This window comes from Euprymna scolopes, chromosome 20, assembly GCF_053919585.1.
Source record: "Euprymna scolopes isolate OS-2025 chromosome 20, ASM5391958v1, whole genome shotgun sequence".
NCBI lineage: Eukaryota > Metazoa > Mollusca > Cephalopoda > Sepiida > Sepiolidae > Euprymna > Euprymna scolopes.
The window spans coordinates 85025451-85050066 of NC_136501.1; the positions used below are offsets into that span (position 1 = coordinate 85025451).

A 24616-nucleotide genomic window follows, 5' to 3' on the forward strand; every position below is an offset into this window, starting at 1 on the left:
TAAGAAATGTTAATGTTTTTTTTTTAATTATACATGAAATCATCTAAATCACAATGAGGATGTTTACATGAGTGTTTTTTTGGGGTTTTTTTTTTTATAAAATATTTTAAGAACTTTGTATTTTTTTTATTCAAAATTCTTTTTTCAGTTTTTGGATCATTTTTTTTCTTTGGAACACCTGTGTAAAAGAAAACGGTTTTTTTCAGTCTAGTTTCTCATGAATAATAGAAATACACACGTTAATTGTCACACACACACAATCGATTTTTTTTCTTACAAAATTATTCTGAAAACTTGTTAAATGTTTTTTTTTTTTTTTTAATCAAAAACACTCTTAACTGCATAGAAAAAAAAGTTTTAGTGTCAACAATTTTTTTTTTTTAAGAAAAATGGCAATTTTCTTATACTCCATTCTTTCTGAAGATAAACTCCTCAGATTGGCCTTCTCAGCGATTATAATTAATCTTTAATTTACATCCTTTCAGCAAATCTAATTTTCTTATATAAAAAAAAAGTTTCTTCACACTTTTCTATTCTCACCTCAACATTCTTTGGGATATATTAATTGAAAATTCCCAATGGTATTAGTGTAGAACTAGTGGGACTTGTGGAAATTCCAAAGTTATATCTGTCATCTGTTGAATATTTCTGTCGTACTTAATGAGGTCTACAAAACCTTTGTAGGAGTTTGTTATATACTTCCACTTCTTGTATGTCTAGCATGAACACAGACCCCAGAATATTATTGTGCTATCTCTGAACAGAACAGATATGACACTTTTAGATTGGGCTAAAAGCCAAACAAGTGTATTTTGACAAAAAAACATTTTAAAATTACATTTTGCATTTTCAACAATTGGGTGATCCTATCTTCTAAAAAAGAAAAAAAAAGAGTAAATGGTTGATATCATACTAACATAAAATTACCTTACCATATGATTACATAGATTGGACACAATCGATCTGTATAGTCTATGGCAGTATCCATTAGGTTAGTTCTTGCACACCTTTATTTTTACAAAGAAAAAAACTAGAAAATAAACTGAAACATTTAAAGCACCAAGAATGTTCTGCTTGAAACTTGCCATTTTCTTTCTACCATTTTCTTAAAAGAAGTTTCTTTCTTTTCCTGAGAAAAACGTGTAAATTTTTTTCCCCACTGAGACCAGAGAGCATCTCAAGACATCTTGAAAAATAAACCCTTCAAAACAATAATTAAAACCGCATCAAAACTTGGGCCTCAGCACACTGGCCTGTAGAGCTGCACAGAAAAACAACACACATTCATCCAAACTAAAAACAAAAAACGCCACCATTCCTTTTTTGGTTAACCTTTTTGGACACTCTGGTCTGTGAATTTATTTCCTATTTACCTCCCTCCTCATGAGGACAAAGTTAGACAGAAGGTCAGTTTTTAATGTGGAGAAAATAGAGCTCCTCAAAAAGGAGCACTCTGAATTAGAACAAAAATAAAAATTGACTGAAGTCTTCTTCACTAACTGAGGAAAGAATAGGCTAATCATAGCATTAGAACTGATACTACACTTTTAACACCATAATGGGTTACTATTAAATTCAATTATAACATAGCATTTTGAAATATTTCGTATATAATACACATGAACTATCCAGAGAAACTTATTTGAATGTGTAATTTGCATACCTATTTTTTAAACAATCTACAATTAGTGTTTTGTTATTCATTAGTAATTTTACTGTCCTACTTTGTCTAGATATATGCACTATAATTTTACTAAAATACCTTTTGAAAATAAAACTAATATCGGTTGCTAGAATTCTTATCGACAGGCAAGGAGAGAAAAGAGAGATGAGGTGGTTAAAAAAAAAACACTTGGACTTCTTTTTATTATGTAAATTGCATACCCTTCATTTCAAAGACAAAATCTGTCTTATTATACCCATAGTCAAAACTTTGTGACCACCTTAACAAAACGACAACACTATGAAGGTGCAAAAAAAATAATTTTTTTTAATGTAGCTCGTATTTAATGCTTTTAAGATCTTTTTTTTTATAATTTCATTTTCCAATTTTTTAACATTTTTCTACTACTTTCCTTCAAATTTTGTTTTCTGCTTATTATTTTTTCATTTTCACGATTCATTTATGGATATAATAATTGAAGGGTAATTTATTTGTTTTTATTTTTAATAAATACTTTAAACACATTCATTTATTAATTTATAAATACTGAAAATTTCATTAAAATCATATTTTTTGTGAATTTCACTTTTTTTTTTCAATCCGAGGAATATTCATTTTTTGGTTGAAAAATTAATTTCTTTAGAAATGAGTTATAGCATGTGAGGGAGATTCAGTCTGACCTGAAAATCAGCATTAAACATTTGGAAACGTTATCCTACGTTTGAAGACTTATCTCTCACAGGCAAGAACCTAATATGCTTATGTTTTGTTGTTTTTTATTAAATTCTGATTCTTCATGTACACCCCTGCCCCATTCCCTGGATTTTAATATTATTAGAAAGAATCTCTTATCCTATTGATGTTTTTGTGTAGTAGATAGTTCCAAAGACGGAGGTAGTGAACCAAGCAGCTATGATCCACCAATTCAGAAACGATAACAAACCTCGATACCACATCGCCGAAAAAATGCTGCGAATGTTGGCTATGGCCCAGGTTACCTGAGCGATGGTATCAGCAGTGGGAGAAACATTCGGTTTTGAGGCGGGAAGCTGTGACCGTCGGGTTAGATAACCGCCACCAATGATATTCTCCCATGAATAATCACCAAGCGTCTTCAGCATAAACGTTAAAAACAGAATAAGGATGATTGGGGCAAAGTACTGCACAGCAACAAAACACAAGTAATAAAAAACGCAAGCAACTTTCTTCTGCAACTCAAGATTGCCAATGCGTCCGCTCTCTTTGCGCACAGTTTCAATGCGTTCATATGCAAGATTCAGATGGGACTGAAGATAAGTTTTCACGAGGCCAAGACGCAACAAAAAGAAGATACAAATAACGACAAAACGTGCTGTTTCAAATGCTGGCTGGCTGAGGATTTGTGCAGGTGTCCGCCAGTTGAGACCGCAGATGATATCACGTGCCATCGGCTTGACCCACAGCAGAAGGATAATAATCGGATATGTGAAACTGACATAGAGGAGAAACTGACGAAGAGGCTGACCCTGGGTGTAGTTCAGAGCATCCGCATGCATTTTACCTAAACGGAGTCCAGGGAAAGTGACAAAAGCCCCGAGGAAAGCACATAAAAATGCTAAGATTATTTTGAATGTCAATAAACTCATCGGTCCATGCGAAGTGATTCCTTGCTGTTTCAGGAATTCAATGGCGTTGTCTGAAAAGTTGTTGTAGCCCTGTTCGAGTCCAAATTCAAGGCTATTCTCGCTGACGACAAGCACACCCATCGCAGCTACGAGAAAGAAGAATCCAAATGTGATGCACAAGATGCGTTCTCCACCGTCTTCTGTCTGAAAATAGACGTACGTTTGCATCATGAGGATGCGGAAACAGAAACCAAGAACCAACAAACACCAAAGAATACTGATGTTCGGTTCCGTGCGAGAAAGGAGTCCATAATAAATCTCTGTACTAACGTAGACAAAAAGGGCACAAAGAGAAAAATCCATTAACCACTGGAACTCTCCAAAATAATGGAGAGGCAGCAAGTCACACGCTTCTACTTTGGCCGTCTCTAGTGTGAGGGGTATGCTACGAGGAATGGTAAACGATTCAGTCTGAATTTTTTCTGGGTTGTTTCGCCGGTGATCCCGTCTGTGTTTGACCCGGGTCCCCGTTGAAGGACCCAGAGGTATCCCGGCTGCAACCTTAAGTTCATCATTTGTTGGATGCAGATAGCGCACCAAACCAGTTGACAGCATCCACCTTCCAAAAGAGTAATAACGGGAAAGCTTTTGCAGGAATGTGAACGCTACCAAACTGAAAATCATCTGCAACCCAAACACAGCCATGATGGTCTCTGACGGATGGCCTTCTTTTTGCTGAACTTTTCTGTCAGGACATCTGAAGGAGAAAAGAAAACCAAACAACAATATTTTTGTGTTTAATTGTTTTTTTCTATACAAAATTAATATTTCATTCTCATAAATCAGTTTTTTCTTACAAAAAATTGGTTTTAGGGTAAAAGAGAAACTCATGTAGCTACAATCATTGTAAAAAGTTTTCTTTTCTTCCTTTATGACCCTGAAACTAAACAGAATTTCCACAAACACAATGCCATGAGGCTACTTCCCAGGTAACTACAGCAATATTAACAAATTCTTATTGAACCACCCTTTTAAGTAAAAAATTAAATTTCATCCCAAATCCAATCTTTGCAATCCTCAAGGTGTTTGTTCATCCGACACAAACCCATTAACACTTATTCTCAAGTGGCTTTTATGCCTTAATAAGCAATGACTCATTAGTAAAACAAAATGTGGAGGGAATGCAAAGCCAGATAGTAGCTAGAAATTCGTAAATTATCAGTGATTTTTTTTTTCCTAAACTCATTTTAAGCAAAAAAGAAACCATCTACTTGAGGATGACTTTGAATTTTAAAATTGACAAGCAATGTTTGAGAAAATAGTCCCTCATCATTTTCATCCATTTAAGAGTTTGAATTTTTAATTTCACTAGTTTGAACTCTATGTAAAATATACCCCCCCATCTCACTAAATCATCATTTTAATTTTAAAAATCAGTTTTTTTTTGTTTTGTTTTTTTTACACAGTGGTCACCACTTATCAAGGCCCGGAAGCCACTCAGGGATAAGGGTTATTGCAAGTACATTACGTTAGTGTGGAGATTTGATGAAGTGTTTACTTAAGGGGGCGGTTCATTAGGAATTTGTTAACGTTGGACTTGAACACATCCAAGTTGTAGTCCGGTGGGAAGCAGGCAGACGGAACAGAGTTCCACAGGCGCGCAGTTCTAAGAAAGAAGCTTTGTTCATGGAATCCACGTTTTGATTTCATTTTTTTATGTATTAATAATAATAATAAAAAATAATAATAGCAAAAAAACACATCCAACTTAAAATTATTCTTATAAACAATTATTATCTATATTTTATTTCAAAACTGAAGTCATCATCAAGTAGATTGTTTCTCTTTTATCAGGCTTTGTTCTATGTGATGGAGGAAGCATCATACTGAAGATCTAAAGGTCTTTATTTAAATCCCGGATTTTGGCATTTGCTTTTTCTTTTTTTTTGTTGAAAATTTATCTAACGTTGCATGGGCCACAACAAAAAAGAAGAGGATAAAAAATAGGCACGGTCAAAAAATGATAGAAAAACCAAGTTGTTTTTTTTTAAACAAATTAAAATCTATTCAAATCCATTATTCTTGAGCAATTTTCCTTTTTCCAGAAAGAAAAAAAAAGCCTGAATTTTATCATATGAAAAGCAGAATAATATAAAAAATTTTCTACTATTTTCAATAGAATTTTAAATTTTCCAAAAAAAATACCATTCATTGCCATTTTTGTCTTGATGAATAACATTTTTTAAAAGGTTTTGAATCAATTCATTTTTTTTTTTTTTTGTCTAAATAAGATTTAGGATAAAAATATGCAAAATTATTATAACAGTAGTACCTGAATTTTAATTCCATCTTTAATCTCAGTCTATAGATTTTGAGTGGTGAAATTAAAAAATCTAAAATTTAATGATAGTTTCAAAGAAACTATGGTAGCCTTTACATGAATAAATGAAGCTCATTTAGTCCTGTAAATTTCCATGTATTTTTAACGTTTGTTTTGACGATTAAGTGAAGAATCAACTTTATAAAGGTTTAATTCTTTTTTCATAAGCGATACATATTTGTTGCCTACATAACTGCTGAAGTTAAGCACTGATGAAGCTGGCCAGTACCAGATGGGTGACCATTTTGAGAATGCTAGGCGCCGTATGTGTTGGAGACAACTCCTACATTTTAGTATCACGCTTGGTCGTCTTGACCCTGTCTTGCCATCAGGACTCAGTGTTTCTGGACAAAAGAGTGTGGTAGATGCAAGTCCCCCACACTTTAAATTATCAAGCACAAGTTACAGCAAAAAAGAAAAGGGGAAGATAACAACTGTTTGTAGACGTTTAATGATATCACATCGTGACAAATTGCAGAAAGAAATTATCATATTTTTAGCAAAATGCACAGTTATTTATCGATTTTTTTTTTTCTTTTTTGGTACTGATTCTTCAAAACATTTCCTATTTAATCGTATATTAGCAATATTGGATTCACTAAAAGAAAATTATTATTTTTCAAAGATTCAAAAGTAGTGTTTTCCGTAAAAATAACAAAAAGATATTTTTTTTGCAAATTTGAAAGAATAATAATTAACACTTCAAAACATAAAAGATGAAAAATTATACACATTCAAAAGTTGGATTTTCAATCTTAAAATCTGATATGTGCACAGTTATTTTGTTTTTTGTTTGTTTTATCTACAATCCTCACTCTTCCCACAATACAATATATTTTAAGTCTCAGCTGATTATTTTAAGCATGTTTGTAATCACAAATAAAGAAGAGGGGGGGGGTAGACAAAAAATATATATATATAAATGTCAATTATGAAAAAAAAAAAGAACACAATTCTAAAGTTCAATCTTCACTTAATAATCGGTGAAAATTTTGTATTGATTGGATAATTTCTTGATTTTTGGTAGATTTTTAAAAAAGAGACTCCATCAAAAAATACTTACTCCCTCCTTTCGTTTTGGCCGTGCCTAATAAAAAGAATGTGTAACACCTTCCTTTGAAAACTGTATCATTCTCTAGCTCTCTTCCTATACCAACATTGCGTTTCTTGTCTAGTATACAACACTATAGTTAAACACTTTGAAGTTATTGCTCCCGGGCAATACAAAGTTCCTTTTTCTTCTACAATAATCTGAAGAGAAATAATGATGGAAAAAAAAAGAAAAGGCTAATTCCTCCAAATTACTAAATAATCTTAAAAAATAATTCTTAATGTCGCCCCCCCCCCACCCTCTGAGGAATTTTGCTTCAAAAATGAATAGATATTTTTCAAATTATATTGTCCAAGGCAGTTTCAAATAAGAATATACCAGCTTTGTAGATGTGTATTATGTAGTTTTTTTACTTTTAGCTGAACATGCACACACACAAGTTTCCTTTATATCATATTTTAATAATAATTTAAGATTAAGACATTTTATGTTCATATGTTATCACCTTTCACGCACACTTTTAAAAAACGAGATCGTGCAATCAGCAAAGATGATGATTGGGGATTAATCTGATGTCATTAAGGTAAACAATTCAGACTTTACTCATTTTAAAATAAATTGTTACAAAATCAAATTTTGTTGCCCCATCAACTAAAACAATAAAATTTTAAATACATTTCAAAAAGTGTCATTCGTTTTATTAATTTGAAGAATATTTAACTGAAAATTATTTTTATCGTAAAAAGACAAGGGATATTTATTGTTTTAAAAAGAATTAAATTGCTATAATTTTAAATAAATAAAAAAGAGGCATATATTTATTTTAAAGAATATTTAATTGACAATGATAATTATTTAAAAAAAAAAAGTCATTTTTTTCTTAATAGGAGAAGCTGACATATTTATTTCAAAAAGCAATATTATTATTAACAGTAAATTATATTAATTGATGTAGAAAACACTAAAATTTGAACGCTGTCTCACTAGTTTACTGGTAATACATTAGTGAACATTCTCCATCCCAAATGTATAAAACTACCCCTCCCCTCTCAAAAGAAAAAAATTAAAGGGCATTTCACTGTATTTACTAGTTTTTTTGCATTCTGAATTTGGTTGTTTTTTTATAAACAAAATATTTATAAAAGTTTTGATATTGCAGAAAACACAAACATTTTTGTTTTACTTCCACAGCCAATAACTAGTAAAATACCAAAGCTTGTTCCTCTAATTTTCTGTAATTTCACTAACGCATACTTTTATTTTTCTCCATTTTTTGCCTTATTATCAAATTATTTGCTTTCTATAATTTAAATCAGTTAGTTTTTTTTGATTTACTATTAAAAGAAAAATCTAGATTGATTTCTAAGATATTATGGATCATATTAAGATTCAATGTGTTATCTGTTAATATGAAGCTTATGAACAGTAAAAAATGAGATCTTTTTTCTTTAAAGCAATTAGCTGTAAACAACCTGAAAAAGGTTTGAAGTAAAAACAATATTGTAAACTTCAGAGTGTGGGATAAGTTTTATATATAAATTTAATGCATAGCAATCATTCATTTCTAAACCAGAAAGTGTTTTAAGGACATGTAATCAATTTAAAAAAGTGTTCTTGGAGATCAATTTTGAATGTGTGTGTGTGTGTAAGGCATTTTTTTTTTTTCGTTTTTATAGACTCACATTATTAGTGAACAGTGGCTGAAACTCTCTCTCTCTCCCCCTCAAGAGAATTACTACTCATTCAGTCCAAAATCATATCTATTATTCATTTGCAGTCTCCGCGATCAACTATCCTCAAATGACACTGGAGAAGTTCCTGAACTAGTACTACGGCAAGAATGTAGCGAAAGCAATCGTGGTTGGACACTTTGAGCGAATACAGATCAACCAATCTCATTGACTTCATTTGACAACCAGAGAGAAGGATTGTCCGTACTGATAGATACACTGTTGAGTTTGCTTAACACCAGAATGATTGCAATTAGTTATACGCAGATAAAGATAGACATTACAACTCCTATGTTGTTTAACATCAGTTACCTTTTGTTCAGATGATACGATGGTTGAACCAACGTTGATGAATGACTGAATGCCTTTCAGGTTGATCCTGTTTAACATGAGCCGCCAAACATCTGGATCGATCAACGATAACATGACGTTGATGGTTGAGGCATCGATGCCTATTCTCATACCATGAGACTTGCACTTTATCACTAGTTGTCACTATCAGAACGTTTGACCAACTGCATGGAAAATTTTTTTAAATGTTTATATTTTCATTTTTAGCCGATTCATATAAAACACTGCACTAATTGCATTCTTTTTTTTGTATCCTTTTCATAAAAATCATCATTTTAACATAAAATTATCACCCACTTCCGGATTCGATAGCTAGGTTTTATAGACATGTCACTAAATTATTATCATTTTTTTTTTTTTTTTTTTTTTGAAGGGGGATAAATATATAACCACCCACTGACCCAAGAATGACATAATGGAAAACTCAAAACAAAAAAGGCATGACATGTAGAGACTATCACAAACATAGGAGAAGAGTACGTAAATGAATAAATTGGGGGTTGAATGAGCAGTAATTCTGACAGAGGGAAGGTGGAGGTAAAGGCATGGTTACTATTCATTCATAATGTTTCCGTAAGAAAATCAGCAAAAAGTTATTTTATTTAGAAATTGGATACTTAGCAGAGAAGCCAACAATGAAGAAAAGGGACAAAAATTCAAATACATAACAAATAAATGTTACCAACGGCAAAATAAATTACTCTTCTACCTACCTGGATAAGTTTTGTGTATTTTAACGGAATTTTAAGCGTTTATTCAGTTCGAAAAACAAGTAGTGTCGAGTAGGAAGTTAAACGGGCAATCAAGATAGCCGACGAATAATTGTTCAAAAGTGGAAAAACTAACAAAATATTGATAGAAATCTACCCAATAAGTTTTACTGTAACATTTTGTGACATTTATTGGGTAGATTTCTATCAATATTTTGTTAGTTTTTCCACTTTTGAACAATTATTCGTCGGCTATCTTGATTGCCCGTTTAACTTTCCTATTCGACACTACTTGTTTTTCGAACTGAATAAACGCTTAAAATTCCGTTAAAGTACACAAAACTTATCCAGGTATGTAGAAGAGTAATTTATATTGCCTTTGGTAACATTTATTTGTTATCTATTTGAAATTTTGTCTCTTTTTTTTTTTTTCGTTGTTATCTTCTCTGCTCCGCGTGTGGGAGATCATTTCACATTAAATGCGCATGTTATGCAAAATTGATTCATCCCAAATAATATTTTTTACCAACAGACTGTTTACATGTAATCGCCTGACGCCTCGCTTAAAAAAATTGTAGAATCTTGCGCGGGGGGGGGGGGTAGTATAGGGTTACAGTTTTGCCGATTATTCGTTCTTAAAAAGAAGAAAAAAGTTAAATTATTTTTTTCTTAAAAAATTGTCAGTTTCAGCAAAGTTAATTTTTTTAAGCTAACATGTTCACTTGGAAGATATAATCCATGTTATTCTAATTAAACTTGTATTTTTAACAAGAAACCTCTAAAAATAGCATCGATCTGATGTAAACTCCCTTATAAGGTTCTGAGAACGACCGAATATCGTTGTAGCAACAGGAAGAAAGAAATAGAACAGGGGGATCTATTTCATCAGAGAAACGTGCGTTTTTACCTTTGCGCTTTGAGAAGTGTTTTATGTACACAGAGAACGCATACTATTTTTTAATGCATTCAGAAATTTAGTTTTTCATTTCGAAAATTTATTAAAAACTATGGCGAACCTGAACGAGAATAATCACCCCCTCCCCATATTTTTTTTCATCATAAATTCAAATGTTACGGTAACTTTTCTTTAAATTATTAGTTGAATATACAGAATAATTACCGTCCCCTCTCCTCCCAGGTTAAGAATGGCTTTCAGTTCAGAACGATTAGCTAACCGAAAAAAAAATTATGGGGAAGGGGGGGGGGCTCATCGTTCAGGTCCGCCAAAACTGATTTATTAGGTATGGTAAAAATAGAATTTTCAAACAAGACATATATAATATATATATATATATATATATATATATATATATATATATCCACATGCAGCTTCGCTGTATCATAGCTCATCAGTGCGGCTAGACAGACAACTACCTTAAGTCAGGATCGAAACCCGACCGCCCAAACGACAGTCAAGGCTTCTCGCCATAACGCTATATGGCTGTTGCTGCGGGTAGTGAATATATATATTAGTGAACAGTGGCTGTAACCCCCCCTCCCCCCTTACTACTCATTCAGTCCAAAATCATATCTATTATTCATTTGCAGTCTCCGTGATCAAATGACACTGGAGAAGGAAAGTTCCTGAACTAGTACTACTACGGCAAGAATGTAGCGAAAGCAATCGTGGTTGGACACTTTGAGCGAATACAGACCAACCAATCTCATTGACTTCATTTGACAACCAGAGAAAAGGATTGTCCGTACCATAGATACATGTGTGTGTGTGTGTGTGTGTGTGTGTGTGTGTATGTGTGTGCGTGTGTGAGAGAGAGAGAAATAAGATAATGTACTCCTTTAAAAATGTTTTTTCTTCCCATTTCATATGTACCTATGTAATACGAAATTGATTTTACGTCAATACGTTCAGCCAGCATGTCATAATCTTAAAAGAAAAAAAGAAGCATGCTATTGCATACCCCTTTCCCCCCAAAACGATCTGACCGGGAAACTTCATCTCTATCCTTTATTTACTTAAACGAAGACCAATAAGTAGTATAAAAATATGCAAAGCTCCAGTAGAAAGGTTTATTTCAATTTCGATGGAAAAATCACCAGGCTATTTCCTTCGATGATGAAATGTTTGTGTCGCTTATTTTCCATACATATATTAGTAAAAAAATATACGTATGTATACACACACACGAACAAATTATTTATATAAAACCTTACATATTTCAAAGACGTTTCATTGCAATAGCCTTTTTAAAAAAATATAAACAAATCATTAGTGACTCATGAAAAACAAATCGAAGAATGACGTTCAAAATGTAACAGTTTTTAAATATTTTCTTTTAAAAAAAAAAAAAAAAACTCTCACTTTGCGATTGAGCACTTTATTGATTTCTTTTCAAAGCATTTCGACACGCTAAACACTAATCTCGCGGATTTAATAAATTGTTTATAGATTCTAGAGTTCGACATAAACTTTCGAAAAGATGAACCTCAAGAAGGTCGGAGGTCACATCGGCCAAAACGTGAAAAATAACCGGATGAAAATAATAATCTGAAAGTACAAATAATTTATCAATCCTCATTTTTAAAAATTCCAAACTTCTGTGTACAGAGAATCGAATCAAAAACATGCCAAGAGTAAAAACACAAAAATGGTGGTGGGTGTGGGAATGACAAGATGTTTGTGACAATTTTGAATATTTCTGTCGCTCCAAATTTCCACTTCGTCGTAACCTTTCGGTTTTATGCGATTAGACTAATGAAGGGTACCAATAATATCGATTCAATATCTGGGGTTTCGTCGCCAATCGAGTTTTACTATAAAATATACTTATAACAAGCAAGTTACATAAAAATGTTTGCGTTTGAAATTTGTTAATAAAAATAGGTTTCAGCTTTCATTCCAAAAGTGCTCGATACTAAAGTACTAGTTATTAATAGAGCTTGTGCATGTATTTGGATTGGGGTGTAGGGGAGGGCTTACAAGTGGCCATTACTCTATTTAATTCTTGATGGAACATACTAAAGCTCGATCAATCAACGTTTGTTTCTATAGGCCCCTTTTTCATGGATATTGTAATCATATGAAATAGTGAAATACATATTCAAGTTTAAGCACGTGCTATTTTTAAAGTTAAATTCGAGTTTTATAATATCTTTTGGTACTTTACAGTTTAATCAAGACATTGAAAACTGAAAATATTCAAAAGTTATATTGTACGTACCCTTTATGGAATGAAGTTCTCCGAAAAAATATTTTACTTAATTTTATCAAATAGTTTTTTTTTTTTTTTTTTTTTGCCGTTGTTGTGTTTTTTTATGACAGCAAGCTGAGGGTTTGAATTTTTAGACCACGAGGTAGGGAGGGGCGCCACGGGGAAATAACTCAGTCTAAAGCGCCGACACCCCCTCCCCATGTTAAATAATAGCTTCTCTTCCTTCCTCGTGGTCTAAAAATCGAAACATGGGTACCTTTTGCTGGGTGTCATAACAAATTGTTTTTCCGCTGTAATAATACTTAATCAAATTAAGTGATTTTTTTTTTTTCGGAGAACTTCATTCCATAACGGATACGTTACAATATAACTTTTTTTTCGATATTTTCATTTTTTTAATGTCTTGATTAAACTGTACAAGTACCTATGTTTTTTATTAAATTGTTAGGTGGAAGTACAGAATAGTTACAAAACACCCTCCCTTCCTCGTGTTAAGAAAGGCTTCCAAAATAATAACGTTATTATTTCAGGATTGAATTATGTTTGATAAAAACAAAAACGTTTAAATCAGACGTAATTAGCAATTAACGCACTAAGTGGCCCATCTCTTACCAAGTTTCTGTCTCACTCCCACCCACTGGCCACTCACTGTGTGTCATTTAATCCCCTCCGCTCTTTCGATCGGTCGACCGTAATAAAACTCTGAAACAGACGACAGGAATAGTCCATTATAAACAATAAGGAACATCACCACAGTACAGTCCTAATAATGTTTAACCCATAGCTGGAGAGACAAAGACGGAGATTGGAGATAGTGAATAGAAATATCAGTTTTTGAGTATCCTTTAACAACAACTGGCTTTGCAAACTCACTTTTTGCTGATTCGGACAATGAATGCCCCAACGAGTCACTTTATATATTGTCATCGTTTATTTTGACGCAGCCAATTAGAGGGGGAATACTGAAGAGAGAGAGAGAGAGAGAGAGAGAGAGAGAGAAAGAAGAATTCTTTTCTTTCTTTTTTTAAGGGCCCTGAAGGTCATTAGAGGCCGGTAAACCCTCACCATAAATAAAATGACCGTGTCCTTGTGTCTTCCTTCATTGGCAAATATACTGATTAAAAACTCGTTGAGTATATATATTTTTTTAATGGTCGTTTGAGTTAGAGATAAATTAATTCAATTTATAAAATATATTTTAAAGTCAATTTTGCCGTTCTTATTTAACTATTTGACGACGCTAAAACGTCGCAATGTTTACGAGAAAATATAGCCAGTTAGTTCGACAGAAAAACTAAAATAAAACAGATCATGGGGGGGGCGATAAAAACCAAGCTTAAAAAATACACAAAAAATATTTGCAACAAAATAATTAATTTTCAATAATTTAGTGATAAATAATAAATACGGTTTTAATTAAAGAAATTTTTTTTTCTTTTTTTTTTTTTACCTGTGGGTGAGTAAAACACCGTCTAGTCCGTCTCTATACGCACATGGCAAAGCTTAAACCGGAAGTAGATAAATGTAGACTTTAAAATACTGCTTTTGATTGGCAGATTTTATTTGTAACATGGATTCTGATTAGTTAAACTCGTTCAGCATCAATAATATGACAAATACTAATGGTTCTTTTTCCGGCCCGGTTAGGTTTAAGCCGGTTAGATTACTGTAATTCAGACTTACGTTTCCCAGTTTTCCTATTTACTTGCCGCCTCACGAGAGCAGAGTTAGTCACAAGGTCGATTTTTAATGTGTGGAAAATCCAGCACTCTGGATAGGAACACAAGTAAAAATTGCCTCAGTCTAGAAGGATTTCTCCCCTGATCGAGGAGAGAAAAGGCGCAGTATCATAACAGATACTACACTCTGCTCCTAGCCAAAATGCCAAGAAGTTCCTATTTACTTTACCTCCCCACGAGGGCAGAGTTAGACACCAGGGTCGTTTTTTAATGTGGAGAAAGGAACAAAATTTTAAATTGTCTCAGTCGTGAAGGATTTCTCCTCCACTAACTGAGAACAAAAAATTGGAAGCGTAGTATCAGAACAGATACTACATTTTGCTCCTAGCCAAGAAGTTAGTGTTGTTTAGTTTTATCCCACTGCAAGAACTGTGACACCAGGTTCGGAAAGTAAGATTAAGAAGTCAACACCCCCGAGGAGGAGCACTCTAGCCTGCAAAAAATGTCTGGGCAGCCCCGTCGGCATTCCCCAGTGAGGCACCTCAAGCAATTGGCAATGAACCAACCCCTTCTCAGTGAGAAGGTAAAGCCTGGGAGGGTGGACCTCCTAGAACCGTACAGAACTAAACTTCCACCACAAAGCCAACAGGGACCAGATCGTTACAGGAATGGTCTAATCTCTGCTGATTTTTGGGGCCCAGAAGGCCAAGAAGTTAGTAATTTCACAGTGTTGCACGAAAAATGATTTCACTGTAAAAAAAACATACCCATAAAAATATTAGAGTGGGGGTTAAGATGTTTGAATTTTTGCTTTTTTTGTGTTTCTGCAAAATTTGAAAAGAACTGAACCAATTTTTATCGAAGTAAACCTAAAATTTAAGATACAACTGTTAATTTAGAGTCAAAAATAATTTTTAAAAAGAAAACGCAAAACCAGTTCGGTTCAAATTCTGCAAAATTACGAAAACTATTTTCAAATTAAGAAAAAAGACATTCTAATTTTGAAAACCAGTTTGATTTTCTTATGTTTTAATAATAAAAAACTTGTTCAAAACAGATGATGATTGCTCTCACCTCCCCCCCCCCTCACAAAAAAAAAATTCTACAAAAATATAATGGGGAAGTGGTTTTGCTGATAAATACTAGTTGTCAATCTTAAAATTCAAAATCAGAAGCCGTAACTAAGTAGACTTTCTATACTACCATAAAAACAAATTTAGTTGTAGGGCCGATGTTTACACCTCAGCATCAAAAATGAAATGCATAAATTCGTTTGTACACACATTGTCTGCGCATACACTTTCCTGAATGAAAACAAATAATTAGATTTTGGACTAATCAGAGAACTTTCTGAATTTATTTGAAATAGTCTTTCTGAGGGCCACTTCAATCCCTTAAAAATCCAGATTTTTCTTCAATAAACCAGTTAAGCTGAAATCCATGGACCAGTGTCTTCGTTGCCCCTCTGTTGGCTTTGAGCTTGCAGGCATGTCAACTCACACATACTCATACATACAAAATGCAACACACACGCACACACATAAAAACTGTTTGGATCCCTTCATTGTCATCTCCTCATTTAAAACTATTTAATCACTGAAATATTCCTAACCTTACTCACTAAATTTACTTTCTAATATAAAAACCAACAAATGCACAGCTCTTAAACTATTGACTCTGAATCCCCCTAATAAATCCTCCCTTTATTTTTACAAGAACTCTAAAAATTACATTCGACCGTCCTCAGGCATGTTGGTTGTTGTTTTGGAAAAGAAAGGAGAAAAGTTATTGGCTCTCTATATATTTTCATATTCTGTTTTAAGTCTGTTGTTTCATATTTGTGAAAGAAATTGGTTGCAACTCTAATAAAGATTGAGAAGGGATTATCTCCCTTGCATCACCAAAATTTTAAGGGTGTACAATTTTTGTTTTTTCTAGAATTAGAGGCTCCCAAATGCTATTAATTTCTAAGCTTGATCTGCTTAGTAATTTTTCTTTTTTAGCATATGTGCTGCTTCTTTTAGCCACTGAAAATCCTCACCAAGAATCTGCCAGTGTCACCCATCACACTGCATGCATGTACAGTCAAATTTCTCATTCTCTGAACTTGGAATTATGCAGAGACTTTATGTGGGTCTTTACTATAGCTGATTTACCCTACCCCATTCTAGACGTGGAGTTTCTGCACCATTTCAACCTGATAGTGGATATGTACAGTCATCAGCTGATAGATACTAATACGGAACTTTTTGTCCCAGATTTGAAATCGAATGCTTTATCTATCAACTTGGTAATTTTTATTGCCACTTCTAACGACTCATACCATACCTTACCACACACCTACCCAGAGTTAACTAACATGAATTTTATTGTGAGCAAACCTACTCACATAACAAAGTATCACTACAGGTGCTCCTGTGTTCTCACATCCTTATCACCTCCCTGCAGATAAACTAAAGGTACCAAAGCAAAATTCAACCATATGCTGCAGCTTGGACTTCTACACCTCTTGTCCAGTCCATGGCTTCATCTTTGCATATGGTCCTGAAGTGTTCAGGAGATTAACATCCGATTGGGGAATATTTACAACTGAATACCATGATGATACCTGATCATTACCTAGTCCTCCAAATACAGGATCTCACTTCCTCTCTGCATGATTGTAAGGCCTTCTCAAAACTAGACTTAGTTAAGACTTACCATCAGATTTTAGTGAATCCAGCTGACTTACCCAAAACTGTGATAACAACTCGATTTGGAGCATTTGAATTTTCAACTTTTGGTTTGTGAAATGTGGCTAGTACCTTTCAACGCTTCATGGATGAAGTAGTGCGTGATTTGGACTTCATCTATAACTACATAGATAACATTCTCATGGTACGTGCATCACCTGAGGAACACGTCACTCACCTCCGCTTACTGTTTGAATGGTTTCAGTAATACCAGATGAGGATTAATGTGTTTTCGGTGCTTTGTCACTAGTTTTCTTTGGTCACATTATCAACCATCCACTTCACTTCGCCAACTAAGACACATCCTCAGTCTGTTGAACTACTACAGACACTTTATCCCACACTGTGTGAATCTCCAAGCTCCACTTTCCAACTTGGTACATAACAGGAAGAAAAAAATAAGTAGATTTCACTGAATGATGTTCAGTCAAAAGCTTTTAACAAAGTAAAGCAGAAACTCACCCATCTTGTACCTGATGCCAAGTTTTCACTGGTCATTGATGCATCGGGCACAGCTGAGGTGCAGTGTTGCAACAGCAGTACCAACAACAACTACAACCCCTTGAATAATGTTTTGAGGCAGCTGAAATCAGCAGAACAACATTGCAGCACATTTGGCTGTGAACTCCTGGCTATATATCTGGCAGTAAAACACTCATTTCAACATTCACTTGAGGGTCGTCAATTTGTGATCTACACTGATCATTATCCTCTTACATTCACACTGCATTCTAAACCGGATAAATATTCTCCTCATGAAACTTGCCACTTTGATTTTGTTTTGCAATTTACCAATGATATCCGACATATCTCAGGTAAACAAAATGCTGTAACAGACGCCTTGTCCCACCTTCCTATTAATTCTTTGTCCTCACTTTTGGATATTGACTTACAGCAGATGGCCTTAGACCAGCCATGTTTGAAAATTTTGGATCTGTTGTCACCTGAATTTGCAACTTGCAAATTTACATACTTGCCCATGCCCACTTCAGACATGCAGATCATCTGTGACACCTCAACAGATTCACCTAGACCTTTTGTTCCAAGGACTCATTGTAGGGTTGTTTTTGATACCATACACAATCTGACACACCCTGACTCAAAGTCAACAATGAAGCTGATTACAGCTAGCTTTTTCTGGCCAAATATGAGGCATGATATCACTGACTTGGCACATTCCTGTGTATCCTGCCAGAAATCAAAAGTGCACAAATATATCCATGTACCCCTTGAAACATTTAGCACCTCAGACACTCGGTTCAACCATGTTCATATTGATCTGATTGGACCATGGCCATCAATAAAGGATTTACTTATCTCCTGACTTGCATACACCATTTCACACGATGGCCTGAAGCTATTCCCTTTAATGGCATTTTCAAAAACAGTGAAACAAAACTTGGAAGTAGGATGTGTGGGTTCAACTGCATCGTTTCCTAATGGATTCCCATTATTCATTAAATAGCGTTTTCCCATCATCTGAACAGTGGTCGTTTTTCCATTGTCTGAACAGCGGTCGTTATTGAAAATATTTTCAAACGACATAATATTTGAAATTGTTCGAATGGTCATGAAACAATTATAACGTATTATGAAAATACACAACTAGTTGCTATCACTCTGATCTTTGTTGTCTTGATCTTGTGAAAATAATATATGAATGCTCGATTATAAAACTGGTAATTTTGAAGCTTACAAATTAAGTCACCTTATTCTGACTTAAACTTTATTGGTATATGAACAATTATCGAATTTTGATTTATCTGAACATATTAAAATTCTGGGTCAAAAATACTAATAAGATATATATATATATATATATATATATATATATATATATATATATATATATATATATATATAGATAGTTAGTAAAATTGGTAATTATTAAAAACCTGAAGAGAGTGCTCAATACTATTGCAGAGCAAATATATATTTTATTTTTTTATTACCGTTTTATCTGTTCAGTTAAATATGTTTCAGATGCTGGACCATGTTTACGATCCAGCAGCTTCGTCAGACCTTACAGAAATGGTTGTTATTATTTGGAAGAAGGATTTTAGAGGAAATATGAGAAAAAAAAGTGGGGTAAGAGATAATAAGAGGGAGGGAAACGGGTATCGACAATAGTTAAGTTTTGAAGATTGATTGTAGTGCGTGTGTGTGGGGTAGCAGATTCAAGTAGGCGTAGGTGGAGATATATGGATATAGGGAGAGGGAGAGGGAGAGAGGGAGGTAAAAAAGGGGGTAAGGGCAGGAGGGGAGATTTCAATTTTAGGTTTTAAGATTTGGCTGCTTTTGGTTGTTTAGGCCGGCACTGGAGTATATGAAATAGATGAGAGAGAGAGAGAGAGAGAGAGAGAGAGAGAGAGAGAGAGAGAGAGAGAGAGAGAGAGAGAGGGGGGGGGAGAAAGGACGTGTACATGTCAGATGCGTTTGATAAGTAAGAGGTTCCATATTGAACGTAATAGCCATGATAAGTCGATTCGTTCATTTGAGTTGACAATGAGTTGTTTTTAGGTAGTTAACAGTTAATACATATGCCAACAAATGCACATATATGCATACATACACACACATACATATGTACATATCCACACATCTGCATACAGATACATACGCACATACACATATATATGTACAATGTACATGCAAACATATACATGTACAATGTACATGCAAACATACATGCATCTAAATGCATACATACATACACACATACTCATATGCATAAATACATACATGCATATATATATATATATATATATATATATATATATATATATATATATATAGATACACACAGATATACATATATACATATACGTGGAGACATAGATCTCCGGTAAGATACTGATGTACATATACATACATACATACATACATACACCCACATGTACACACATATACACATACACAATTATATAAATATATATTCATAAAAATATAAATATATACACACACACACACACACACACACACACACACACACACACACACACATATATATAATGTGTGCATAGGCATGTGTATATCTATACTAAGTAAATAAAGTAAAGTTAGGATAAATAAATAAATAAACGAGTATAGTTAATAATGCAAGGTTAGGTAGACACATTGTAAGATATGTCCAAATACATGTTGTTGGTTTAATATTTAGGGGTCTGTATGGATTTACTTTGCTCATTAGGTAGGGATTAAGTTACAGTGGCTAAAAAAAGGGGGAGGATTTATAGGGATCTAAATAAAAGTAAGGATAAAGATAAAAATAGAAATAGAATAATTAATAGATTAAGAAAAAAAATTTTTTTAAAGATTTTACTGTACACTAGGAGCTCCTGTCCAGATATGGCAACAGTACTCCATCCTTGGATGTTGGGGACATAATATTAATTTCTTCTTTTAAAATATGTTTTTATCAATTTTTAGTTTGCTGAGAAAATAAATCATTTCATTGATTTCTGACGAGTGTTGAACAATTGAGACTTTATTTTTTGAAAGAGGACAAATTGGTGAATGTAGACTAGCCTGATGGCATTCAAATTTTAAATTTTCAACATTTTAATAAAAAAAAACATTGAAATACCTTCTAATAAGAATTCACCATTTTTTCTTTTTTAACACCAATTACTAGATAATAAATATATTTAAAAAATATTTATATGAAACTTTAAATATAACATTGTGTTGATGGGAATTATGAAAAGCTTTTGACGAGAACAACACGAGTTTAACATTTATGGTTACCAGTAGCCTCTTATTTTCATAAATTATGTTTTTTAAGAATTTACGATTGGTTAATGGATCTACTAAAAATTTATGCCCCTTTTTTGTTATAAATAATTTAGAAATAATATCTCCTGGTGTTCTGTTTGATGATTTTTATTATTTTATTTTTAATTTTGCTTTTAACTAGAATCTAAGTATGAAATATCGAAAGTATACAGTTAACTCTTTCCTAATATCAAACATAGTGACTTATACACCTGAAGAAGATCAGTGGTTATATCGACCAAAACGTTGTGCAAATAATACTCAAGATGAGAACATTAGTCCGATTAATCCAAATAATAGAAACAATCATTCCTTATCTCAGGGTAAATCTAAATAAGAATTTAAATTTTCGTACAATATATTCAGTCTCTCAACTATCAATGTGATTTGGTTCGTTTATATTATGCCCTGAGTAAGATGGCAGGTCAAACAAAATTCACACAAAGGCCAGATGTAGCCCACAGGCCAGAGGTCGCCAACCCCTGGTCTAAATCATTTTATTTTTATAATTATACCTCCAAATCACTAGCATACTTCCATCTTGAAAATTACATGAGCAAAATCAGTATTTTTTTTCAAATACCAACCAATAACTAGATTAATGATGAAATAATTCCAGATAGATTACCATCATATGTCTCAAGCATGTAACCATTCACTTCAAAGTGCCTTGTTTATCTGCTTAGCACCAACCACTCTGATGTTAGCAGAAAAACGTGGGTCAATGCAATGACCTTCTTTTTATGAATGTATTTATCATAAAAACCAGCATATTTTAGAGACAATGATGTGCAAATGTTAAGTACCAAAAAATCATTTTAACAAAAGTGTGCACCTGGTGACAAATGTAAAAACAATATAAAATAATTATTAAATGTACCAAAAGGTCATTTGAATAAAATTTATGAACCTGACACAGGCATTTGTATGAGAAGAAACAACAAACTAAATTAATTGTCAAAAAAAGATAAGTTCAAAAAAGGTCATTTTCGACAAAAGGTTACACAAGTGTAATCAGGTTGTACCAAAGTCAGATCAAGTTAACGAAAGGACAATGGCTGAATAAAACACCTATTGGTTAGGGTTGCTACAGTGACAATGTTGTCCCAAGGGAGCATTTTCAGGTCACAAATGCTTATATAATAACAACCAAAAAAGTTATTGTTGTTGGATGACGAAGAATCAACCCCTCGAATTCTCGTGCATGCAGCTAACAACTGGCCATCCATAAATGTCATCAACAATAAAGATATGTTAATATATCAGCGTGTTGTCATTGTTGTAAACAGAGCAGAAATACAACACAAACATATTTTTGTTGTGAATACTTTAACAACTTTAACCAAAATTTCTAAGAAACTATTAGCACGGCTTCCCAGTGAATTACTTTATGTACTTCCAGCATTTTTTACAGGTAAATTATTTATTTTTTAATTTATAATATAACATATTATTAGGTTGGTGCAAAAAATAATGTTGTTTTTTGACGTTCAACTTCAAAGATAATAAACTTTATTAATCAAAATAAGAACCATTAGAATCAACGAGAAACAAGTTTATTTATCCCATTAGCATAGAATTCCGGAGTTTTGGAAGCGATGAATTCATTGAAGGCCAATTCGGCATCATCACAACTTTTGAAGCATTTTTCGAGCAGGAAGTTGTCGAGATGTTTGAAAAAATGATAATCGGTGGTTGAGAGGTCCAGTGAAAATGGCGGATGAGGCAGAGTCTCGTAGCCTAATTCGTTCAGCTTCTGCAGGGTCAGTTGAGCAACATGCGGGCAAGCGTTGTCATGGAGGAGAATTGGTCCCTTCATCTTGACCAATTTCAGGCAAATACGTTGGAGCTTCTGATGCATTTTGTCAATTTGTCAGCAGTACTTTGTTGTAATTGTTTTGCCCGGATTCAAAAAGCTGTGATAGTGGAGACCAGCCACAGACCACCAAACAGTCACCATAAATTTTTTTTGGTGTAATTTCAGTTTCGGGAAGCGTTGTGGAGCTTCTCCGGCATCCAACCACTGTGTCAAACATCGCCAGTTGTCATCGAGGATCCACTTCTCATCACATGTCACAATCTGCTCGAGAAATAAGTCATTTTTGTTGCACAGAAGGAGCGTAGAAAACACCTCAAAATAACAATTTTTTGATTATTGTTTAATCAATGTGACATCCATTTATCCAACTTTTTTGACTTCCCTATTTGCTTTAAATGACGAAAACTGTTGAGTGGTTCAACAGCAACTTTTTGTGTGGTTTTGCAATGATCAGCTTCAATTAAGGTTTTCAAAAGTTTGTTATCAACTGCAGTCGGCTAGTCGTGACCGTCTTCATCTTCGAGGTTCTCGTCACCATTGCAAATTTTCTTTTGTTACTTTTTGGGTTTGAAACAATTTTTATTTATTGGAAAATATTCTGAGTTCACTGTTACTGTGAAAACCGACTTGAAGAGAGTGAATCTCAACAAAGCAGAGAAAGAAAAAAGGTAGTAATCAAAGACATTTGCTTTTTAGCATTCACATCTCATTGTAAAAATCGGTTGATGAAAGAAGTGAAAATAAGAAAGAATAAGCTGAACGAACAAAGAAAGAAAAGGAATAATTTATTAAGGCCATTCATCTCACACATCAATTCCTAATCTACCATAACCCTATTTTTGTTTATTCAATTGCACGATAAAACATTACATCCTTGACGATCAGTCCAACAGAAGATGAGCTGTTGTGGGGTCTTCTTCCCTACTCTGTTAGACAAAGGTAGTGTCAGGAGCGCCACTTAACATCTGACTGTGACCAGTTTTCAAACCCAACAGCAGCATCAAATTGCCCTTTTAAAGAAAACAACAACTATTTTCTAAACTAATATGATCAAACTGCCCTTTTTAAGGCAACTTTCAACTAAAATGTGATCAAACCATCCCTCTTTGCTTCATAAGATGTCATTCCTGCCTTTCAAACTTTTTCTGCTGATTATGTTTCACAGACATCATCTAACTTATCTTGCTGTTCCAGAAACATAATTCTATATCTTCCAGACTTTCCTGCTATCCTGGTTCCAGTGACATAATTTCTGCCTTTCTAGCCTTTCCTGCTGTTCAGGTCCTTGAGACACCATTCCTGTCTTTCCAGGCTTTTCTGCCGTCCAGGTCCCAAGGATACCATTCCAGCTCTCCCTGCTGTCCAGCTTCCAGGGACGTTACCAAACTTATTCCTTATAACCAGTGAGTCCTTCAGTATTATTAGTTTTCTTTTCATAGTGTAGTATCTGTCTTTTTTTTAATGAAATTATCATTACCTCCTCTTTTTTTTGGGGGGGGGGGGCGGTAGTCTAATATCCGTTCTGTTGCCATGAGATTACCTTCAACCTTCAATCCCTCTTTAAAAGGGTGTAGTGTAGTATACGTTCGTTTATCATGATATCGTTTTTTTCCAAGCATTACCGCTTCCGTTTTGGGAAAATGGGGAAAGTGGGTATAATATCTACCATCCATTCTGGGATTACCTTCTCTTTTTAAAAGGGGAGGGGTAAATGTAGTATCTGTTACTGTTCCGTAGTCAGTATGTCATCCTCCGAGCCATTAACTCCTCATTTCGAGAGGTTGTGTAGTATCTGTTTTGTTGTTATGTGACCTTCCTCCAAACATTATCGCTTTCTAGCGTACGTCAACAAGAAATTGTCACAATCGGCTGTTCTTTAGCAAACGCAACATTTACCCGGTTTTAGCGTGTTGTCAAAGCTTGTTTGCCCGGTTTTGCATAACCGGAAGTGTT

At 33.8% G+C, this 24616-nt stretch overlaps 1 protein-coding gene across 3 annotated transcripts; it reads right to left on the reverse strand.

Annotated features, from left to right (window-relative positions):
- LOC145241511 (transmembrane protein 161B-like) lies at positions 1-14179 on the reverse strand. Of its 3 annotated transcripts, none has more exons than XM_080104549.1 (2): positions 14110-14179; positions 1-4024 (listed from the first exon to the last, which is right to left on the reverse strand). In XM_080104549.1, exon 2 carries the CDS (start codon positions 3970-3972, stop codon positions 2512-2514), a length of 1461 nt encoding a protein of 486 aa, XP_079960675.1. In that variant the 5' UTR covers positions 3973-4024; positions 14110-14179; the 3' UTR covers positions 1-2511. The 3 variants fall into 3 exon arrangements, with proteins under 3 accessions (XP_079960675.1, XP_079960676.1, XP_079960677.1); XM_080104550.1 differs by lacking the exon at positions 14110-14179 and adding an exon at positions 13533-14053; XM_080104551.1 differs by lacking the exon at positions 14110-14179 and adding an exon at positions 6711-6854.
- Positions 14180-24616: the final 10437 nt, after the last annotated feature.